Here is an 18,998-nt window from a genome sequence, read left to right on the forward strand (position 1 = left end):
AGCGGCAGCGATTTGCCCTCTTGCGGTCGATCGGCGCGGCGCGGATTGGTCGAAGATAGATCTCGCAGCAGCGATCGCGCGCGCGCCCTGCTCTGGTCTGGAATCTGGATCGAGAATAGAATAAAATAGATTTCGATTTTAATAGGGGGTTGCCGGGTCGAGATCATCCAGGACAGGGAGTAAGCCAGCGCGGCTTGTCGCTGCTTGTTTGCCGTTTCTTCTTCGTGCTTGTGTGTCACCCTTCTCGCGCGAGAGAAGTCCCATCCTCCAGTCCATCCGTCCGTCCATAGTCTTGTTTTTCTCGTGTTCTCTCCTTTTTGCGTTCTCCACCATCCATTTCTCACGGGATACGTGCCACACGCCAGGCTTCTTCTTCAAAATCCCCTTTTTTCCTCCCTGGAATCCACTCTTTCAACTCAGTTGCCACTTCTAGATCCTTGGGTTGAATTTTCTCTCGTTGTTCTCCTTTCCTTTTCTTTGCTTTGATTTGCTTTGTGTGTTCCTCCTCTAGTAAGTGTGCATGTCTGGAGTTTGTGTATGCCTGAGGTTGCTTTCGCCTCATCTCGGTTACTTCGTTTTTCTGTTCTTTATATTTCCCTTCAAGTATCTCTTTTGCTCCCTGGATCCATCCTCGTTATCACAACCCAGTAGTAGTAAACACCATAAAAATTGAATTGTCGGCTTTCTTCTACACGCAATGGCACCCACGATGTTATCATCCAGTAAGAATTACTTTGTTTCCACCTCTTTGTTGCTAATTCCTCTCTCTTTCCTCAGATGATTCATCGTCATCTTCTCCTACTGTTCTCGTTGTAGGGGCTGGGATCTCCGGCTTGGCAGCTGCAAGAATGCTTCACAAAGCAGCGTTCAAGGTGGGAATCCTTGTCTCTTTTGTTCTTCACTTATTCATTTTGTTCATTTGATTTTGTAGGTGACGGTACTCGAGTCAAGAGATCGAATTGGAGGTCGGATCTATACAGACTTTTCTTTCGGATTTCCTGTTGATATGGGTGCCTCATGGTAGTTTATGAAAAGAGCAAATCTTTTAAGGAAAGAAACGAGACGATCTTGTTCTTCTGTGCAGGCTACATGGAGTTTGCCAAGACAACCCCTTGGCTTCCTTGATAGGACGTTTGAGGCTGCCTCTTTACCGAACAAGTGGGGACGACTCTGTCCTCTATGACCACGACCTTGAAAGGCAAGCAAATTTGTTTTTGATAGGCGTCATCTAGGTGGTAGGAACACTCGAAATCTAGGAGTGAGTCTGAGTGTGCACAAAGTAGCTACTTTTACTCTCTAGCTGCATGGGAAAGGACAGAGCATTCTGTTTTTTCTTATGTTGAGTTCTTGGGAGCTCTGGGTTAATATAGTTGCTCCAGGTTTCTATCAAGAATCAGGCTTGCAGGCTCTGGCATCAGCGACTATGACTGAGATTTATCTTCCAGAGGTGATGTGATTTCAGGGAAATTTAATTCGTTAGCTCGAGTTCGTCTAGTTGCCGCAGATATTTCTGGAATGTTGTGGTTCTAAGGTATTTCTAACTCGTTCCATGATTTTGCAGCTATGCTCTCTTCGACACGGCAGGGAACCAGATTCCACCGCAGCTGGTGACTAGAATGGGCGAAGTTTTCGAGGCCTTGCTTGAAGAGGTATCTTACTGTTTGTTAGAAAGCATAGCGTTAAACTCCTTTGGTTCTTTTCGTGCAGACTAAGAAAGTTCGTGAGGAGTTTGCACAAGATATGTCGCTGAAGCAGGCCTTCTCGATCATACTTAAAAGACGTCCAGACCTGAGGTACGAGCTTTCCTACTCCGACTTAGCACTAAATATCCCTGTTTCAGACAAGAAGGCCTGGGACACCGAGTTTTACAGTGGTACTTATGTAGACTGGAAGGATGGTTTGCTGCTGACGCAGATAAAATCTCCCTCCAGAGCTGGGATGAGGTGAGACATGACCAATTCTCTTCCCCGTGACTCAGATCCTTTCGTGTGCAGGAAGAATTACTTGAAGGTGGCCACGGCCTCATGGTCAAAGGTTATTGGCCTGTCGTTTTCTCTTTGGCCGAAGGACTCGATATAAAATTGAATCACAGGTAACACGCGCAAGAACACAATAGTCCACGACTGATGAGTTTTTCTTTTTTTCTTTGCATTTTGTCTGTCCAGAGTAACAAAAATAAGTCGACATCCGAAAGGTGTCCGCGTTGCTGTAGAAAATGGAAAGGTTTTCAACGCCGACGCGATCGTTGTTGCTGCTCCTCTCGGAGTGCTCCAAGCCAAGATCATAAACTTTGAGCCTCAACTCCCGGACTGGAAAGTAAAAGCCATCAATGAACTGGGTGTCGGAAACGAGAACAAGATCGCCATGCTCTTCGACAACGTTTTCTGGCCCAACGTCGAGTTCCTGGGCGTGGTCGCTTCCACCACGTACGAGTGCAGCTACTTCCTCAACTTGCACAAAGCCACGGGACACCCGGTTCTCGTCTACATGCCCGCTGGAAATCTCGCCAACGATCTGGAGAAGCTGAGTGAATCAGCCGCCAAGAATTACGCGTTCTCGCAGCTCAAGAAGATATTGCCAAACGCTTCCTTGCCGGTAAGTTCTTTGCTGTTCTTTGGTCTCTAGTTTGGAGCTAAAAACTCTTGTTTTCCTTCTTGCAGACCAAGTGCTTGGTGTCTCACTGGGGATCCGACGTAAACTCCCTCGGCTGCTACACCTATGACGCCGTGGGTGTCTCTCACGGCGCCTACGATCGACTGCGCGCTCCAGTGGACAATCTCGTGTTCTTCGCTGGAGAGGCGACGAGCAGCAGCTTTCCAGGGACCGTCCACGGCGCGTTTGCCACTGGAGTTCTCGCTGCCGCCGAGTGCCGCAAGACCATCGAGGAGCGATGCAAGGATCTGGAGCTCTTCCAGCCGGCCATGGCGGAAGAAATCGAGCTCGCCATCCCGCTCCAAATCTCTCGCCTGTGAAGTCATGAATTAAATGAATGCCCTAAAATTTAAATCTATAGGCACATTTTTTTCCTGAGTAGGGTTTCTAGGCGCGATCGATCGAGAGCGTGGAGGGTTTCTAAGCCGCGATCGATCAGAGCGTGGAGCGGCCGATCAATCGGAGCAGCAGCGATGAATATCTTCCGGCTCTGCGGCGACATGACCCATCTCCTCAGCGTCGTGGTGCTGCTGCTCAAGATCCACACCATCAAGTCTTGCGCCGGTAAGGGAAGAGAGAAAATTTTCCTCGATTCTTTTGATTTCGTGCTGCTTAGAAATCTTTGCGCAGGGATTTCTCTCAAGACGCAGGAGCTCTATGCCCTCGTCTTTGCGACGCGCTACTTGGATATTTTCACGCACCATGTCTCGCTCTATAACACGGTTATGAAAATAATTTTTCTCGGAACCTCTTTCACGATCGTGTGGTACATGAGGCATCACAAGGTCGTGCGCCAGACTTACGACAAGGAGCAGGACACTTTCAAGCATTACATGCTGATCATTCCATGCTTTGCTCTCGCGCTCCTGATCAAGACCAAATTCACTCCACTGGAGGTAAGTTATACTTGGCACCGACCTCTTTTCTTTGGTAGATGATCTTTCTTCTTTGCTTTTCCTTTTTCCTCTTTTTCTCATTCTTTCCTTTTGGTATGATATCATCTAAGTTTTTCGAATATGGCAGGTTTTGTGGACGTTTTCTATCTACCTGGAGGCTGTGGCGATCTTTCCTCAGCTGGTGTTGCTACAGCGAACCAAAAACATCGACAACCTCACCGGGAACTATGTCTTTTTGCTTGGGTACGCCTCACAAACTTGCTTTTGTTTCATGTTTTTGATTGCATTTCAGGGCATATCGAGGGCTGTATCTGTTGAATTGGATCGTTCGGTATTTCACTGAAAAGGGCTACAGGCAATGGATAAGTATGACATTTTTTTTTATATCACAACTTACCAAGGATTTTAAATTCATTTCTTCTCCGTTTTTTCCCGTGTGCAGCATGGATATCTGGAATTGTACAGACCGCACTGTATGCGGACTTCTTTTACTATTACATCAAGTGGTACGGAATTTCAATCCATTTTTTTTTTTCCAATCCAATTTTTTGTCTTTTTTTTTTCTTGAGTGTGTGTGCTGATCCTTCTTCTGTTTTGCGTTGCAGCTGGAGGAACAACGAGAAGCTTCATCTTCCTTCTTGAACGTAGATTCTTGTATCTAAGCAGAGAGAGGAAGAGCGGCGAAGAACGCTCTCAGGGATCATCTACTGGAATGTGAGTCTTTGCTTGAGCAAATTTTCTTCTTTATCTCTTCACATTGGAGTTATATATCACACATCTTACAAGTCGATCAAGCTTCTCCTTGCTTGGAACTTTCATCCCTCTGCAGCTCGAAGCTCCTCGTTCTCCAGCCCCAAGAGAGTGACTGTAAAAGCCGAGTTTGGCAGAGGGACAATTGGCGGCACCACTTGTCGAGTATCCTCGACCTCGATTCCGGCCTGCGATTCTTATCAGACACTGGAGATCCTACAAAAAGAATACCGACCTTCTTGGCGAGCTTCTTGAGGAGCTCCCGCTCCTTTTTCTGCATCAACAAGCACCAAATGTAAGTAAATTTGCCTATCTAAGCCACTGAAATTCTCTCTTTTGCTCTCAGGAAGAAGAAACGAACCCAGAAGTACATGTTTTCCAGGGAGTGCTCGCGCTCCGACATATGATCCTTGGTCATGTCGAGAGCATACGGCGATGGAAGGTAGGCCATCTTCCTCGCGAGTAGCAAGCGGCACCACAGCGGCGGGAGGGTGGTAGCAGCACAACGCATCGCCATCGCCATTGGAAAAGAGCGGCGGCACAAGTAGCTGTGAGTTTCTTCTAGATGGTTTCTAGAAAAGTAAACAGTGTTTTTCTATATCTATCCAGTCGCTGTGGAAGAAGACGACTGCGCACCACGAGTCACGCCTGGATTAGCATAAAGCAGAACAAAATCAGTAGTAATAATTGTCAAATCCCGCCAAGATTTGCAGCTGCCATTTTATTGGAATGGTTAGCTAGCTTATATACTGTTTACAAGGCTCCTCTTCAAATTTAGCCTGGAAACTTTTTTAGTTGTTTTAGGGTTAGGCTATTCGAGAAGGTGGCTACGGAGGAGGAGGTGGCAGCAGTGGAGAAGGAGGAGTCTGTTTCTTGGCCTAGAGATTATGAGGTGTGTTAGCTCAGTTTCCACATTATCTCTACACACCAATTGACATTTGTTTTGCAATGTGTTACTTGCTTCACTTTGTGCTTCTTGTTCTGGTGTATTAGGATGTGGCATGCCAAGAAGTAAAGTTTAATGGTGGGAGAGCATCTGCTGCATCACTCTGGGCCTGTGCTATAAGGGAACACTACCTCATCACAGCGCCAACCGGTGGTAGAAATTGGATACCGGAAAATGATTCTGATGGGTATTTGGTTCGGGACTTTTGCCAATACATCCAAGGATTCAAAGGAGCATTGCAAGTGTCTTCTGTCGCTGGAATTCGCAAGAAACAGATGGAAAGGATCAAGGAGGCTGAGCGAAATATAATTGGCAATCGAGGAGCGAATGAAAATGCAGCAGAAGAGCTTGTGGTGGCCGAAACAAGGTAATATTTTACTAAATTTTAATAGTAAAATTAAAATTTTATTTTTTCTCAGCAAAAAGAAAAGTAAAACCTTTAAGAAAAAGAAGAAATAAGATCAGAGAGTATTTGTCGGTAAGTCTATAACTGTATCACTTGTATTGCTAATATGTTGTTATGTAGTGAGACGCAACGAATTAATCCTAAGTCTTGATTTATATCCTTATGCTATTCAAATTACAAGTTTTAGATTATAGTAGTAATAAAATTTAGATTAATAAAACTTAATGTTATAATGTGTTTTTTGGGTTTTTTTTTCCCTGTTTTGATCAGTTTTTTGCACAGGTGTTGGTTGCGGGTAAATTCAAATTTTGGCTCTTTAGCACAGGAAGGATCACGGACTTAAAAACCATGAAGTACAACTTTGATCAGGTTCAGAGTTCCCTATACGCTTTGAGCGAGTTCAAGTATTTTTATTTTACTGTTTTTGTTCTGCGGGCAATTTTCTGGTTTGAGAGGGGTCATGCAAGGGACGTGCTGTTCTTGGCCACAACCGAAGGTGACCGCAAGAAGCATGACGAGTTCGACATGGACGACGAGAAAGCATGGGGGCAAGTCCAAGTCATTTTCAAAGACGTTGGAATCGACACAGTCATTTTGGTCATATCTCGCCTCTACCTGTTGCACAACGCGGGCATAACCGAGAATGCGACTTCAACTCTTGTACCTCAAAGATACTACCATGTTATTGTCAAGCCTTTTGAATCACAGCTGGAAAACATTCACTGGTTATAGTTCTGAATGAGGTGAGCACTAGTTTCTTGTCTTTTTTGCTGATATTTCCCTTGTGCCATTTGATGCCATGATCGATGAGGACAACAAATATTTGATCGAGAGGTATGCTGTAGCAACTATTTCCTCGTTAAGGCTCTTGAAGCATTGTGACAGGTCCTGCAACAGCAGCAGCAACGGCAATCGCGTTCGCCCCACCAGAGATCTATACTATGCCAAGGGGTCGAATCCCTTCTAAAGAGTGCCAACGCACACAGCCTTGATCCGAGAGGGTGATGGAACAAAGGATTTTGTGCTCCCGAGAGTCCACTCAGGTGCGCATGGAGAAGATATACAGAAATCTGGTCCAAGGAATGGATATTGCGAGACCTCTCAGGGAGGCTGTTGTGGAGATGATCGAGGCCAATGATGGTAAGCCGGAAGCTTTACGACGTGAGCCACTGGGCAGCTTTCATGGTCTCTTGGAGTCCCTTCACGACACTGCCAGGACTTATAAGGTCGCTAGCAGCGTGTTCCAGGTGATTGGAGTGGCTCGATATGGCATACTCTTCACCATGGCTATTGCAGATCGATCATGCAGTGAGTGGTAGTGCTCTCAATCGATCAGAGCAAGCTAGAACTGAGAGAAACTTTATATCATCCTCCGTCTCCCATCAAGCTCATCACGGTTGGAGTCTCCTTGTCACAGCCAAGAGCACAGGAGATTCTTGGTAGCTATGGAGTCGAAAAAGTTGACAAAGCAGAGAGCTGCGAATGAAACAGAGCAAGCATAATAATATAGTACAAACATAATTAACATGGGAGATTACTTTTCCATCACAATCTCCCAAGTGTTTCCAGACTTCCTCTTGATAACAGCCACCTTTAACTCCTTCTAGCAACCACACATGAAAAGACTGACTTTTCCCACTGGATGGCAAAATTCTGGTACTTAGTGTTGGGATCTTCTTTAGGGAACTTCACAAAGGGCCCATTACTTTGACTGTCAAGCCTCCATCCATCCTTGTAGAAGCCATCTTTTTTCTTGAACGGACCAAGTAGAGTTCTCTGATAGAATAACAATGGCAACAATGTAATGTAGGAAATCCTTATATACCTGTGGAAGCCTGGTGTCATCTAGGATATCATCGTGCCAATACTCCAGCAAATGCTGGATGTCCTTCTTGTCCTTTGTAGTCCCTTCTGTAATAGACCCTCCTGCAATACAGAAACATATCTATGAATGAAAACAGTCCAAACAATCTCATGGTGTTGCGAGAGCATGTATAAATGAATGAATGAAACAGACCTTTTAGCCCCAATGCTTGCACATATTGATCTAAACGCACAAACGAAATTATGAGCTTATTCAGCAAGTTCAAAAGCTATCACTCACCAGCCCCTTCATCTTGCAGCTTTGCATTGTCAATAGAGACCGTAGACTGCGCCATAGTACCAGAACAGTAGAAGAAGAAGGAAGGGATGCACAACAACCATGAGACCTTTGAATACTTATATATGTGAAAAATGTTTTTTTTTCCTGTGTTGATGTTAACAAGTTGCAATTCCTACAGTGTATACTGTAGCAATTGGCGGTCCATGATAACGATAAGGACAACACAACAAATGTTTAATGGTCAACATTGCAACTCGTGGAACAATGGAATTGGACCTATTCCTCACTCTCATTTAATGCTTGTGGGCCTAGAAGGGAGCAAAAGAAAAATTAACTAAAACAAAATTTGAGGGTCTTTTTTTGTCTCACAAGTGAGGTGCAATGAGTCTTATCCACTCACTTTAGCCCTCCCTCACTCCCCTTCAGCAATATAAATGTTTTCACTTGAAATATGATCATGGACCTCATTTAAGCATATGCCCATTCTTTGGTGGAGATGGGAGTACCATTATGAATAAGCTGGGTCCATTAGTCATTCTAGATTGTTGTGGTGGCTGTTTGAGTGACTTGGAATGTCACATAATTTTCATTTGAAGCTGTGGTAGTTTCATGGGACAAGACTATGTGGTGTTGTTTTGTTTTAAGCTGTGGTAGCTTGATTCAATCAACCAAAGATGGAATGCTTGTTTTCTGTCTAAAGACTGGTTAATGTACAGTAGTTGGAGTTGTTAACACCCTATTGTTCTCGCATTGAAATGCAGGCTTCTTAAGCAGTTTTATGGTGGCAAACAGTGGCAAAGAAAGGACCTCTACTCGTGATCATGAGCAGGATCTGACTAGCGATGTCCTGCAACTTGAGGATGGTAAAGTTCTTGACATAGCCAAGAAGGTGATAGGATCAGGAAGACGCTTCTAGATTTGATGTGTGATCCTCAATTACCAGGTGACTTAGTGAAGGGGCACTTTTGAATGTGCTGCGTGGAACAAAAAGGTAAAGGGAGAGGAAATAATAAATGCTTTGTGCATATCTCTAGATAGAGAAGCATAACATTAGTTTGTTTCCCAAAGGAGCAAGGATTATATGAAAACTTGAGAAGAGGTGGTGACTTGGTGTAGGTAGCTATTGCAACTTGGCAATCCCACCAACAGGTGCAGGAAGTACAAACTTGACAAACCTGTGCAAGTCTATCAGGCAAATCTATTGCATGTGACTCATATTCTAAACTAAGACCTAGATGAAGTTGATTCCATGGCATGACAAATCTTTTACAATGTATTGTTACAGTGAAGGCATGGGTTGCAATATATAAGGATAAACCATTACAAATGTTCTTTCAAGTGGCAAAAGAGGGGATTAGCGAAGCTAAGGCTACTTGCAAGCTAATGAATGTCTCATATGCATCAAAATCAAATAAGAATGAAGAGTCTAGGTAATAAATGGTGAAAATCAAATGTGGCTATTTCTCTTCAAAAGGAAGTTCTTTCAAGAGTTAGGGGAAGAGAGTATTTTTTGGAGTGATGATCATGATGATAGCTGCTACAATTTATGGGAAGTGGCCATATTTGAAGAATTAGTGAGTATAATGACATGGGGAAGTTAAAAATAATGAACAATGAGTCTTACAGAGTTCAAGGATAATGAAGATCCAGTTGAGGGTTGGAGCAAAGGAGGGCTCAAATGAGTTGGTGGGGTGTAGTTTTGGTCTTTTCTTTAAACATTTTTACTTTATGGACCTATTATGCCACTATATTAAAGTTATGTTTTGATGGATGTGGCATTTAGAGTATGACATAGATATTTCTTAAAAGTTGTGGAAGGAATTTACACTGAAGGATAACAAGGATCTAGAGGAAATCAGCTACTATAAAAAAGAGGGCAACAATAGGGAAGGGTTAGGTTATGTCTCGGGCTTGGATATAATTGCCTTTGGAAAGTTGTTAGATGAGAGATCTAACTTATGGATTAGAAGTTAAACCTCTATATACTTGCTTGTGAGCTTGTAATGTGTTGTGTCTTTAAGGTTAGAGCAATTAACAGTGTTTAAAAGCATTTAAAAGAGTTTTTGGAGTGAACTTTAAAGTGTTTTAAAGAGTTTTAATTATAGCTTATAAGCAATTTCATAAAGTCATCTTTATTTTCTTTTCTTTGAATCATATGCAATAGAATCTACATGGCACTCCTAATCTCAATTCTAGTAGAGACCCTACTTGCAAATCCAATTGAATTTTGTGAGCTATGAATATAATGCCATCTTTCCTTGGTTGGGGTAAGTTTTTAGTAAATAAAGTTTCTTAAATTTTTGTGTGAGGAAACTTTTGGCTAGGAATTATGAACATTTGCAACATACTTAAAGAACTATATGGTGGTAGATTTAATAAGGTTTAGACTCTATTTATCTTGTTAGCAGCCTTGCTATCATCTACTTGCTACTGGGTATCTCTACTTGAAATTTTGAACATACATTTGAGATAGATATAATTTAAATTCAACTAGTCATGCTCTTGCTGTTCTCTTCTCTAATCTTATGAAATCACACACATTCTTCTTCTCTCCTCAAGCAACTTATATTTGAGCTCAAATTAAATTAGTAAGGAGTTCAATAGTTTTGAGGGTGAGTTTGAAGTTTTATATGATATAAAGTGTTCTTAAATCTATCATCTAATTCTCTTTCATCTGCTTTTTCCTCTTTCTAGAATATTTATTTTGTCTTAGACTGAGCCACCTTCTTATCACATTATTTCTTCATAATTTCTAGTATTCTCTTTTACTAACACATTAATCAGTTCTGACTCTCATTCTTTATCTAGCTTTTGTTCTTCCTTTTCCAAGGTTTCTTTTATTCTTCCACATTGTTTCTTCCTTTATTTTCTTAATTTCTCCATGTTACTTCCTCACCCAATATCACCCAATACATATGTCCTCAATGATAAGTCCTCAATAACCCAGTATACATCCACTAACCTGTCTATTTTGGTGAATTTGCCAATGAGCATTATGTAAGTTATCACCATTGGAGCACACCCATATCTTCAAGTAGCCTCTCAGCCTCATCGTGTTGTAAACCTTGCAAAACCTGTTATAGGTCACCACCACATCCAAAGAGCGAAAAGTACTTGGAAAATCTGCTGGCAAATGCCCAACTTAGTGAAAGTGTCTTACGGGGAAATATATTTTTGGCATAAAAGATGATCTCACGAATCTTTTTTGTTCAAGAGAACATTTTCCCTTCCAAATCTGTGATTAACGGCAAAGCATCCACACTTCTTCTCTATCATCTTCTCATAGCCTCTTCATGGCTCGTTTAAATTTGTGAGTCCAAGAAGTACAATAATGTTTTAGCTAGACGTGTTCCAGCCTCCTCGAGTAATTAGAAACATTATAATATCACGAATCAAACAAAGCTTAAGCATGCTTAGGTTTTAGACCAGAGGAGCCCTAAAATGTGGTAGGGCGCGGTGATTTGCGACGATGAACGCTTGCTCCTGGTGCGCGGCACTCTTTCTCCATCACCAATCCTCCTCTTCCTCCTCCTCCTCGCTCAGGTGTGCATCTTCTTATTTCTCGCCACAGGTTGGCCTCCAGATTCACCTCTCGCTCACTGGCCGGCGATTCTCCAATCCAGGGCACCAACTAGGCCTCCGGAGGAAGCAGCAATGGCTGCTGGTGAAGAAATCCCTGCTCTATCCCCGGAGAACAAGAGATTTCGCCTCCAATTTCGCCTCGGAGGGCTCGTCGCCAAGCGAGGAGCACAATGGCGACGACGATAGCAGCGGCGGCGGCGGCGGCACAAGCACTAGCACGTCGGGAAGAGGCGGCGGCCAGGATTCCCAGCCGCCGTCTCACCATCGATCGCAGCAGGGATGGTGGAGGCGGCCGAAGTGGGCGTGGAATCTGTGGAGCTGGGGCTCCAAGGGCGCCGCCACCCAGGCTCATGAGATTGGAGCTTTGCTGCTCCAGCTCGGGGTGGTGCTCATGCTCATGCGCTTCTTGAGGCCGGGACTTCCATTCCCGGGCTCGCCTGGAGCTCCATCGGCTGGCGCGGAAGCAAACGTCCACTATGTCAGCGTTGCCTTTAGCGAGTTTCTCCATAGGATTGAGAGGAACGAGGTGGAAAACGTGGAAGTGGATGGCGTCCACTTTACTTTCTCGCTGAGGAAGAGAGCGAGGCTGGCGGCCGAGACGGCGAGGAGAACAGCAGCAGCAGCAGCAGCAGCAGCAAACTCCAACGCCGAGACGAAGAGTTCTTCTTCTTCTTCGTCACCCGAGGACGCCATTGTCATAGCTGCTGCTGCTGCCTCTCCTCCATCCAAGAAGTTCCTCTACACAACCACAAGGCCGAGTGATATCGTGACTCCCTACCAAAAGATGATCGAGAATGGTGTGGAGTTTGGTGCTCCCGATAAGCGGTCTTTTGGTGCTATAAGTTCTTTCTCGGTAAGATGGTTATTTCGTTTTCTTTTGTCCGTTTATCTTATCATTTTTGGCAGATTGGTTTGTTGTATATCGGACTTGTTGCCGGACTACTTGCCAGATTTCCCATAAAGTTTCCACAGGTAAAGCAAAGCAGTTTTCCAGTTGATAGTGCTCGTTTTTCATGACTTGTGCCGTGTTTAGCGGACGACTGGACGCTTGCGAAACAAAAAGGACAGCAAAGACCGCGATCGAGAGGGTCCTATTATGTTTGCAGACGTTGCAGGGGTTGATGAAGCCAAGGAAGAGCTCGAAGAAATAGTGGTACGTGCTTCCGTCTTACGAAAAGCATTTGACACTCACAACCGATTGTAGGAGTTTCTGCGGTCTCCGGAGCGCTACGCAAGACTGGGTGCCCGGCCACCTCGAGGAGTGTTGCTAGTAAGTGATTTACTTTGAGGGCGTGCGATGGTGAAATCTGAAGGCTGCGTGGCACAGGTTGGTCCTCCTGGAACAGGCAAAACTCTACTGGCTAAGGCCGTGGCAGGAGAAGCAAGCGTTCCATTCATAAGCTGCTCAGCGAGTGAGTTTGTCGAGCTCTACGTTGGCATGGGTGCTTCCAGAGTTCGTGAGCTATTTGCAAGGGCCAAGAAGAATGCACCTTCTATCGTCTTCATTGATGAGGTACTCATGCAAACGCAAACCCTTCTCTATCCGTTTTTATTGCTCTTTCTAGATTGATGCGGTTGCTAAAGGACGAGATGGCCGGCTGCGTAGTGTCAGCAATGACGAGCGCGAGCAGACATTGAATCAGCTCCTGACGGTCAGCGCTGGAATAGCCATCTTTTGTAATAATTTACCTCTTGTTTTATACAGGAATTAGACGGCTTCGAGTCCGCATCAACTGTTATCGTGATTGGAGCTACGAATCGAGCAGATGTTCTAGACCCCGCCCTGAGGCGACCCGGACGATTTGATCGGATTGTTATGGTGAGAAATTAAGTATTTGCAAGGAATTGTCTTTTACACTGTCTCCAGGTGGAACCACCCGATCGGCAAGGAAGGGAAGAGATTTTAAACGTGCACGTCACAAAGAAGGGCTTGCCTCTTTCGAAGGACGTCAACCTGAATGCTGTTGCCGGGGCTACCTCGGGTTTTACGGGGTAAGAGTGTAGATTGCAAATATTTTGGCTTACGACCCTGTATACGCAGAGCGGATCTTGCAAACCTTGTAAACGAGGCTGCTCTACTAGCTGGTAGAGAAAATAAGCTTGAAGTCGGGAAAGTGGAGTTTTCGCGTGCTGTTGAGCGTGCTGTGGCGGTAAGAACTTTCTCAATTGAGATCATTCTTCCGTGATAACGTGTGGTTAGCACGCTCGCAGGGCATAGAGAAGAAACGTTCTATGCTTCACGGCAGTGAGAAGGGCGTGGTTGCTAGACACGAGGCCGGGCACGCAGTCGTAGGAACAGCAGTCGCAAATCTACTTCCCGGGCAAACAAGAGTAGAGGTATGTTCTGAAGTTATTGGAACGGGCTTAGCTATAGCTTTTGTTTCTCGTTTTGTAGAAGCTAAGCATTCTTCCGAGGACAGGAGGAACTCTTGGCTTCACATACATACCACCAACGTCTGAGGACCGATACTTGTTGTTTGTGGACGAGCTACGGGGCCGTCTGGTGACTTTGCTAGGCGGCCGCGCAGCCGAGGAGGTTGTTTACTCGGGCAGAGTCTCAACTGGAGCACTAGATGATATCAAACGAGCGACAGACGTGGCATATAAGGCGATTGCTGAATATGGCCTCCATCCTTCCATTGGTCCGATCTCACTTGCAACGTTGTCCGGTGGTGGTCTTGATGACTCGGGTTCGGCTTTTCCTTGGGCCAAAGACCAAGTAAGATTTGTGAAAATTTTGTTTTTCTTTCGTTTGCTAACTTGTGTTCTACAGGGACACATGGTGGACCTGGTGCAACGAGAAGTCAGGACTTTACTTCAATCGGCACTTGGTATGGCTTTGTTGGTGATTCGATCGAATCCGAATGTTCTTGAAGGACTTGGAGCGCAGCTTGAAGGTACCTTAATCTTTTCGCTACCAACAGGTTTTACGTCGTTTTTCTGGCAGCGGAAGAGAAGGTGGAAGGCGAAGTGTTACAAAAATGGTTGAATTTGGTGGTTGCTCCGATAGAACTTGCTGCTTTCATCCGGGGTGAAATAGTCCCGTCCACCTTGCTACCAAGTACCGACTTGCTACCTCCAACAGGAGAAGGTTTGCTTTCCAAGTGAAATTCAATCTTACTGTTGAAATCGTCTGTTCTGCAGAATGATATATATATATTCTTTATAAATTTTGCATCGCGAATACTGTACATACAGGTCATTGCCTATGTAAATTAAAGCGACGCGAGGTAACAGTTTTCTGGGAATCACTTGGTTTCTTCAGTAAGCTTTGTTTCATGGTGGCTTTTTTGTTTCTAATCCGGTGTCCAGAAAGTTCCAAATGTGTTATTTACAGCAGCAGCATTCTAGCAGCATCTCGTCGTTGCTAGCCGCACTGAAGCAATCGACACAGGCCAGAGATCTTACTGCCGGGAAACTCATTCATGCGCTAGCCATCAACACCGGCCGGGACTCAAACATCTATGTCGCAAACTCGCTCGTCAACATGTATGCCAAGTGTGCCTCATTGCTGGAAGCTCAAAGACTTTTCGAGAGGATGGCACAACGCAGCACAGCCTCGTGGAACACCATGCTGCTGGCATTTGCCGACAACGGGCATTTTGATCGGGTTTTTGAGCTCTTCACACTGATGCAGCTCGAGGGCTGTGACGTAAACTCCCGGACTTTGGTGGCATGCCTCAAGGCCAAGTCGAGCTCGCGCTCTCGGGATTGGTTAGCATGGACAGGAATGGAAATTCACTCGAGAGCTTTGGAGCTGGGCCTGGAGCTCGACTTGTTCGTGGCGGTGGCATTGGTTGAGATGTATTCTAGATCTGGGAGCATGGACAGCGCATTCAGAGTTTTTGAGAACATCAAAGATCGCTGCGAAGTTGGCTCTTGGAACGCTTTGATGCTCGGGTATGTCGAGAGTGGTGATGGAGAGTTTGCACTTAAACTTTTTCACTGGATGCTGCAGGTTGCGTGTGTTCCAAACGCACAAACTTTCATAGCGGCGCTCAAAGCCTGTGTGAGAGTCTCGGAGCAACAGGAAGATCATCTCGATCGTGGAAGAAAGTTTTTGCTCTTGGAGAAAGTTATGGCTCTTCACAGCGAGGCAGTGAAACTGGGACTCGATTCCAACGTTCTCCTGACCAACACCCTCGTGGATTCGTACGGGAAGAGTGGAAGTTTGGAGGATGCCAAGAAAGTTTTTCACGAGGCTCCCTGCGATCGGACTCTGGTGTCTTGGAACGCTTTGATACTGAGCTATGCGGACAATGGGAAAGGAAGAAGAGCTCTCGAGCTCTTTTCGAGCATGCCGTTCGAGCCGAGCACGCGGACTTTCGTCGCAGCAGTGAGAGCTTGCACGACCATCGCGACCGAAAACTCCGACAAAGACAACATAGATTTCACGGCAACATCGAAAGTGTTGGAGCTCGGGATGGCTGTTCACTCTCGGGCTGTGATGCTCGGCCTCGACTTGGACGTGTTCGTCGCAACCAGCTTCATCAACATGTACTCCAAGCTCGGAAGCATGGCAGACTCGCAGCGAGCTTTCGACCGGGCCAGCTCTCGCAGCCCGGTTTCTTGGAACGCGCTCATTCTCGGCTACGCGGAAAACGGCGATGCGGAGAAGAGTTTTGAGCTCTTCTCGGCGATGCAGCAGGATGGAGAGGTTTCACCCGATGCTCACACTTTAGTTGCCGTGCTGAAGGCTTGCTCCAAGCTCGCAGCAAAAGAGAAGCCCCGGCAAGTCGATGGAAAGGTGGTGAAGATGGTGAACTTGGAGAGATGCTTGGCGATCCACTCTCAAGCTAGGGAGCTTGCTCTTGGCCGATACGTGACGAACACACTGGTGGACTGCTACGCCAAATGCGGAAGTATGGTCGACGCCGAGCGGGTTTTCTGGAAGAGAAAGGAGCACATTTCTCAGGTTTCCTGGACAGTGATGATGCTGGGATACGTCGAGAATCACGAGAGCGAGAAGGCATTGCTGCTGTTTGAGACGATCAAAGCCTTCGAGGATCTCCAGAGGCAAAGGATAACTTCTCTCCTCCTCGCGGCTCTCAAGGCCTGCTCGAGCTTGGCGGATCTGAGGGCCACCAAGTCGATCCAAGCTCAAGTTTTTAGACGCGCTACCATCGACGACGACGACGACGATCACGATCACGGCGACGCAGCAAGCAACACCGTCGTGAGCTCTCTCATCCACGCCTTTGGAGAGTGTAGCAGCATGATCGACGCCCAGCTCGTCTTTGATTCATTCCAGCCTCCGAAGCTCGACGTCGTCTCCTGGAACTCACTCATGGCTGGATTCTCTCGCCAGGGAAACTCCAAGATGGTCTTCCAGATCTTCCGCGCTCTTCAGGACGAGCAGCGTTTCCATCCCGACGGTGCCACCTTTCTCAGCCTTCTCACGGCTTGCAACCACGCCGGTCTCGTCCTCCATTGCAAGAGATACTTCCATGCCATGGAGGAGTTTGGAGTGATCCCAGGGATCGAGCACTACCACTGCGTGGTGGATCTTCTCGCGCGAGCAAACGAGATGGAGCAAGCGGTGGCGGTGCTGGAAAGCATGCCTATGAGAGCTACTGTGGTGACTTGGAGGAGTCTCCTCGCGGCTTGTCTCAAGTGGAAGAATGTGGCGATCGGAGAGTTTGCGTTTCAATCGCTTATGGAAGCATCGCAAGGAAATGATCCGGCTGGCTATGCTCTCGTGACAAGCTTGTATAGAAGCTGTTCATAGCAAAAGAATTTATATCATTCTTATTATTTTGGCAATCTGACTTTTATTAACCACAGTTCTTGGGATTGCTTTTTTTGCATTGTTGCAAGCTAGAGTGATACATCAAGTGTGAACGAGAATGGGTTCTTGCTGGGTGATTCTTTGCTTGCTAGGTTTCTTGAAGATTCTGGTATGGTAACTGGTTTTCTTGAATTTTTTTTAGTTTTTATTTAAAACAATAAATTAAAATTTTCGTATTCATAAAAATACTGAAATGATATTCTAATGTGTTTGAATATTCTACTCTAAATACCAAGAATATTTCTCCCTTTTTAGAAAATAATTATTGAGCGTGACTGATTTATTACTATGATTATATCACACTAGTTTTTCAATAGTAATATTAACATTATACATCCCTTCCCAAGGCTCCTTGTTAATGATGCAAACATAAGAAGATAATTGCCGACCATTGGCCAAATGCCCACTATTAACGTACAGTGACCAGTGAATCACACAAGAGTTTAAAACACATATCAAATGTTAAGAATGCCCCTTTTGAGCACATCCGAGAATGCCTTCACCTCCCATCACAACACTCCTAAACCAGGAGGTGGCAACCTGTGGTTTAGCAAACAAATCCTACCCATTAAAACGAATGATAATAAAATCTGGATCATTATAAAAAAAACAAAGCTGATTTACTTAACAGCAAACCAAAAGAGATTATAAATAAGCTTATAGCGACGCGCGACCTGTAAAACGCTCAATTCTACCCTCTAGAGCAAACACAAATCAAAAGCGAAACGGCAATCAGAACTCAGCTAAGATAGGAAATTTGAAGTGACAAACTGAGCTAACAAAGGAATCGATCGCCCAAGACATCCCCAGGCAACGTTGAGGCTACCCAAGCGTGCTCGACACCTTTTTCTTCGGCCTGCTTCTAGCAACAAAGAAACTGAAAGGAAAATGCCAGAGAAGGAAGACCATCTTTAATCTTCCATAAAGAGTTTTCAAAATGTGGTCCAGTCCGCAGTTGAAGGCCTCATGAATTCTGATTTTCGCTCCAGCAAAAGTCTGTCAAAGTGTTTATAAGATGGAGTGTTCACCCCCATGTCTCGTGGGGCGTTGTGAAATGCTTTGGTCTGTTGCCTATATGCTTCAACGAGTCTAAGAATGTCCCCTCATCCCCTGGACTTGCTGCAAATGCAAATGCCGCAAGTGTTCCAGATGGGGATGCAGGCAGCCGAATGTTTGGCAACATCGACTGGAGAACTTTGGGAGCCACCACACCTGTGAAAGATTGCAAAGTAAGTCTTGGACCTCAACTTCAATCTTGTTTTCTCACCTTATCTTTATGAATCTGGTAGCTGGGCTTTAGCACGCAAAGTTTGAAATCAACGAAATAAATCTGAAGCTAAATCCTCCTGGAGCACGGAACTGGGGGTGATGGCGGTGGTCGAGGAGAGGGTGGTGGCGGAGATGGCAGTCGCGGTAATGGAGATGGTGGTACCTTTTCTTTGACAGGAAAGTAGACGAAGCCATTCAATCCACATCGACCCAGTGGGAGGTCATGGTTTCCATGCTGCAGCCTCATGTAGCCTTGCTCTCCCCAGCTTGTCTCCGCCGAGTTTTTGATAGTCCATGGCCCTCCCAGGTCCAGGCCCATGGTTTATACATCGATTTTGAAGATTTTATTTCGTTCTCTTGTTATGTGAGTATTATGCATGGTAAACACTAAAAAAAAATGGAGATGGGAGGTATCGATCCTCTTACCTAATCGTCGTACCTACATCCCCTTGCTTTGACAAATAATATTAGATTAGTGTAATCAAGGATAGTAGGAAACTTTTCTACGGCTGGTGGAACAAATGTATTGCTTCTGGACTTTAAACATGTCCATATTTTGATTTCGGTGTGGTCACTGGTAAGTATTGAGCCTTCCCTTCCACATT

The 18,998-nt window shown here is 45.2% G+C and overlaps 7 protein-coding genes and 1 long non-coding RNA gene across 8 annotated transcripts; 6 read left to right on the forward strand and 2 right to left on the reverse strand.

Annotated features, from left to right (window-relative positions):
* Nucleotides 1-3: 3 nt before the first annotated feature.
* LOC9631622 (probable polyamine oxidase 2) lies at nt 4-4,291 on the forward strand. Its single transcript, XM_024673218.1, has 14 exons — nt 4-722; nt 778-872; nt 932-1,020; nt 1,085-1,198; nt 1,562-1,649; nt 1,708-1,793; nt 1,841-1,943; nt 1,995-2,092; nt 2,166-2,595; nt 2,661-3,216; nt 3,283-3,548; nt 3,676-3,914; nt 3,991-4,054; nt 4,154-4,291. The coding sequence occupies exons 1-10, from the start codon at nt 698-700 to the stop codon at nt 2,970-2,972; spliced, it is 1,440 nt and encodes a 479-aa protein (XP_024528986.1). The 5' UTR covers nt 4-697; the 3' UTR covers nt 2,973-3,216; nt 3,283-3,548; nt 3,676-3,914; nt 3,991-4,054; nt 4,154-4,291.
* On the forward strand, nt 3,022-4,303 carry LOC9631170 (ER lumen protein-retaining receptor). Its single transcript, XM_024673219.1, has 6 exons — nt 3,022-3,216; nt 3,283-3,548; nt 3,676-3,791; nt 3,841-3,914; nt 3,991-4,054; nt 4,154-4,303. The coding sequence occupies exons 1-6, from the start codon at nt 3,126-3,128 to the stop codon at nt 4,188-4,190; spliced, it is 648 nt and encodes a 215-aa protein (XP_024528987.1). The 5' UTR covers nt 3,022-3,125; the 3' UTR covers nt 4,191-4,303.
* On the reverse strand, nt 4,275-5,078 carry LOC112345790. The gene is made up of 3 exons (XM_024673220.1): nt 4,660-5,078; nt 4,534-4,572; nt 4,275-4,486 (listed from the first exon to the last, which is right to left on the reverse strand). Exons 1-3 carry the CDS (start codon nt 4,819-4,821, stop codon nt 4,364-4,366), a joined length of 324 nt encoding a protein of 107 aa, XP_024528988.1. The 5' UTR covers nt 4,822-5,078; the 3' UTR covers nt 4,275-4,363.
* On the forward strand, nt 4,486-4,921 carry LOC112345791. The gene is made up of 2 exons (XR_002992166.1): nt 4,486-4,593; nt 4,645-4,921. It is a non-coding gene; the product is annotated as an uncharacterized LOC112345791 (long non-coding RNA).
* A 2,045-nt stretch (nt 5,079-7,123) lies between the features above and the next one.
* Nucleotides 7,124-7,834, reverse strand: LOC9631171. Its single transcript, XM_024673329.1, has 4 exons — nt 7,755-7,834; nt 7,668-7,697; nt 7,476-7,576; nt 7,124-7,426 (listed from the first exon to the last, which is right to left on the reverse strand). Exons 1-4 carry the CDS (start codon nt 7,807-7,809, stop codon nt 7,244-7,246), a joined length of 369 nt encoding a protein of 122 aa, XP_024529097.1. The 5' UTR covers nt 7,810-7,834; the 3' UTR covers nt 7,124-7,243.
* A 3,349-nt stretch (nt 7,835-11,183) lies between these two features.
* On the forward strand, nt 11,184-14,600 carry LOC9631623 (ATP-dependent zinc metalloprotease FTSH 9, chloroplastic). Its single transcript, XM_002968038.2, has 14 exons — nt 11,184-12,189; nt 12,243-12,308; nt 12,370-12,489; nt 12,541-12,606; nt 12,664-12,849; nt 12,902-12,988; nt 13,042-13,155; nt 13,204-13,328; nt 13,378-13,486; nt 13,548-13,673; nt 13,732-14,055; nt 14,110-14,233; nt 14,284-14,427; nt 14,481-14,600. The coding sequence occupies exons 1-14, from the start codon at nt 11,224-11,226 to the stop codon at nt 14,483-14,485; spliced, it is 2,562 nt and encodes an 853-aa protein (XP_002968084.2). The 5' UTR covers nt 11,184-11,223; the 3' UTR covers nt 14,486-14,600.
* On the forward strand, nt 14,489-17,134 carry LOC112345795 (pentatricopeptide repeat-containing protein At2g33680-like). Its single transcript, XM_024673241.1, has 3 exons — nt 14,489-14,566; nt 14,649-15,236; nt 15,295-17,134. Exon 3 carries the CDS (start codon nt 15,415-15,417, stop codon nt 17,062-17,064), a length of 1,650 nt encoding a protein of 549 aa, XP_024529009.1. The 5' UTR covers nt 14,489-14,566; nt 14,649-15,236; nt 15,295-15,414; the 3' UTR covers nt 17,065-17,134.
* On the forward strand, nt 14,659-15,328 carry LOC112345817 (pentatricopeptide repeat-containing protein At3g09040, mitochondrial-like). Its single transcript, XM_024673320.1, has 2 exons — nt 14,659-15,236; nt 15,295-15,328. Exons 1-2 carry the CDS (start codon nt 14,659-14,661, stop codon nt 15,326-15,328), a joined length of 612 nt encoding a protein of 203 aa, XP_024529088.1.
* Nucleotides 17,135-18,998: the final 1,864 nt, after the last annotated feature.

Source organism: Selaginella moellendorffii, unplaced genomic scaffold (genome assembly GCF_000143415.4).
Source record: "Selaginella moellendorffii unplaced genomic scaffold, v1.0 SELMOscaffold_10, whole genome shotgun sequence".
In the NCBI taxonomy this organism is placed as follows: Eukaryota; Viridiplantae; Streptophyta; class Lycopodiopsida; order Selaginellales; family Selaginellaceae; genus Selaginella; species Selaginella moellendorffii.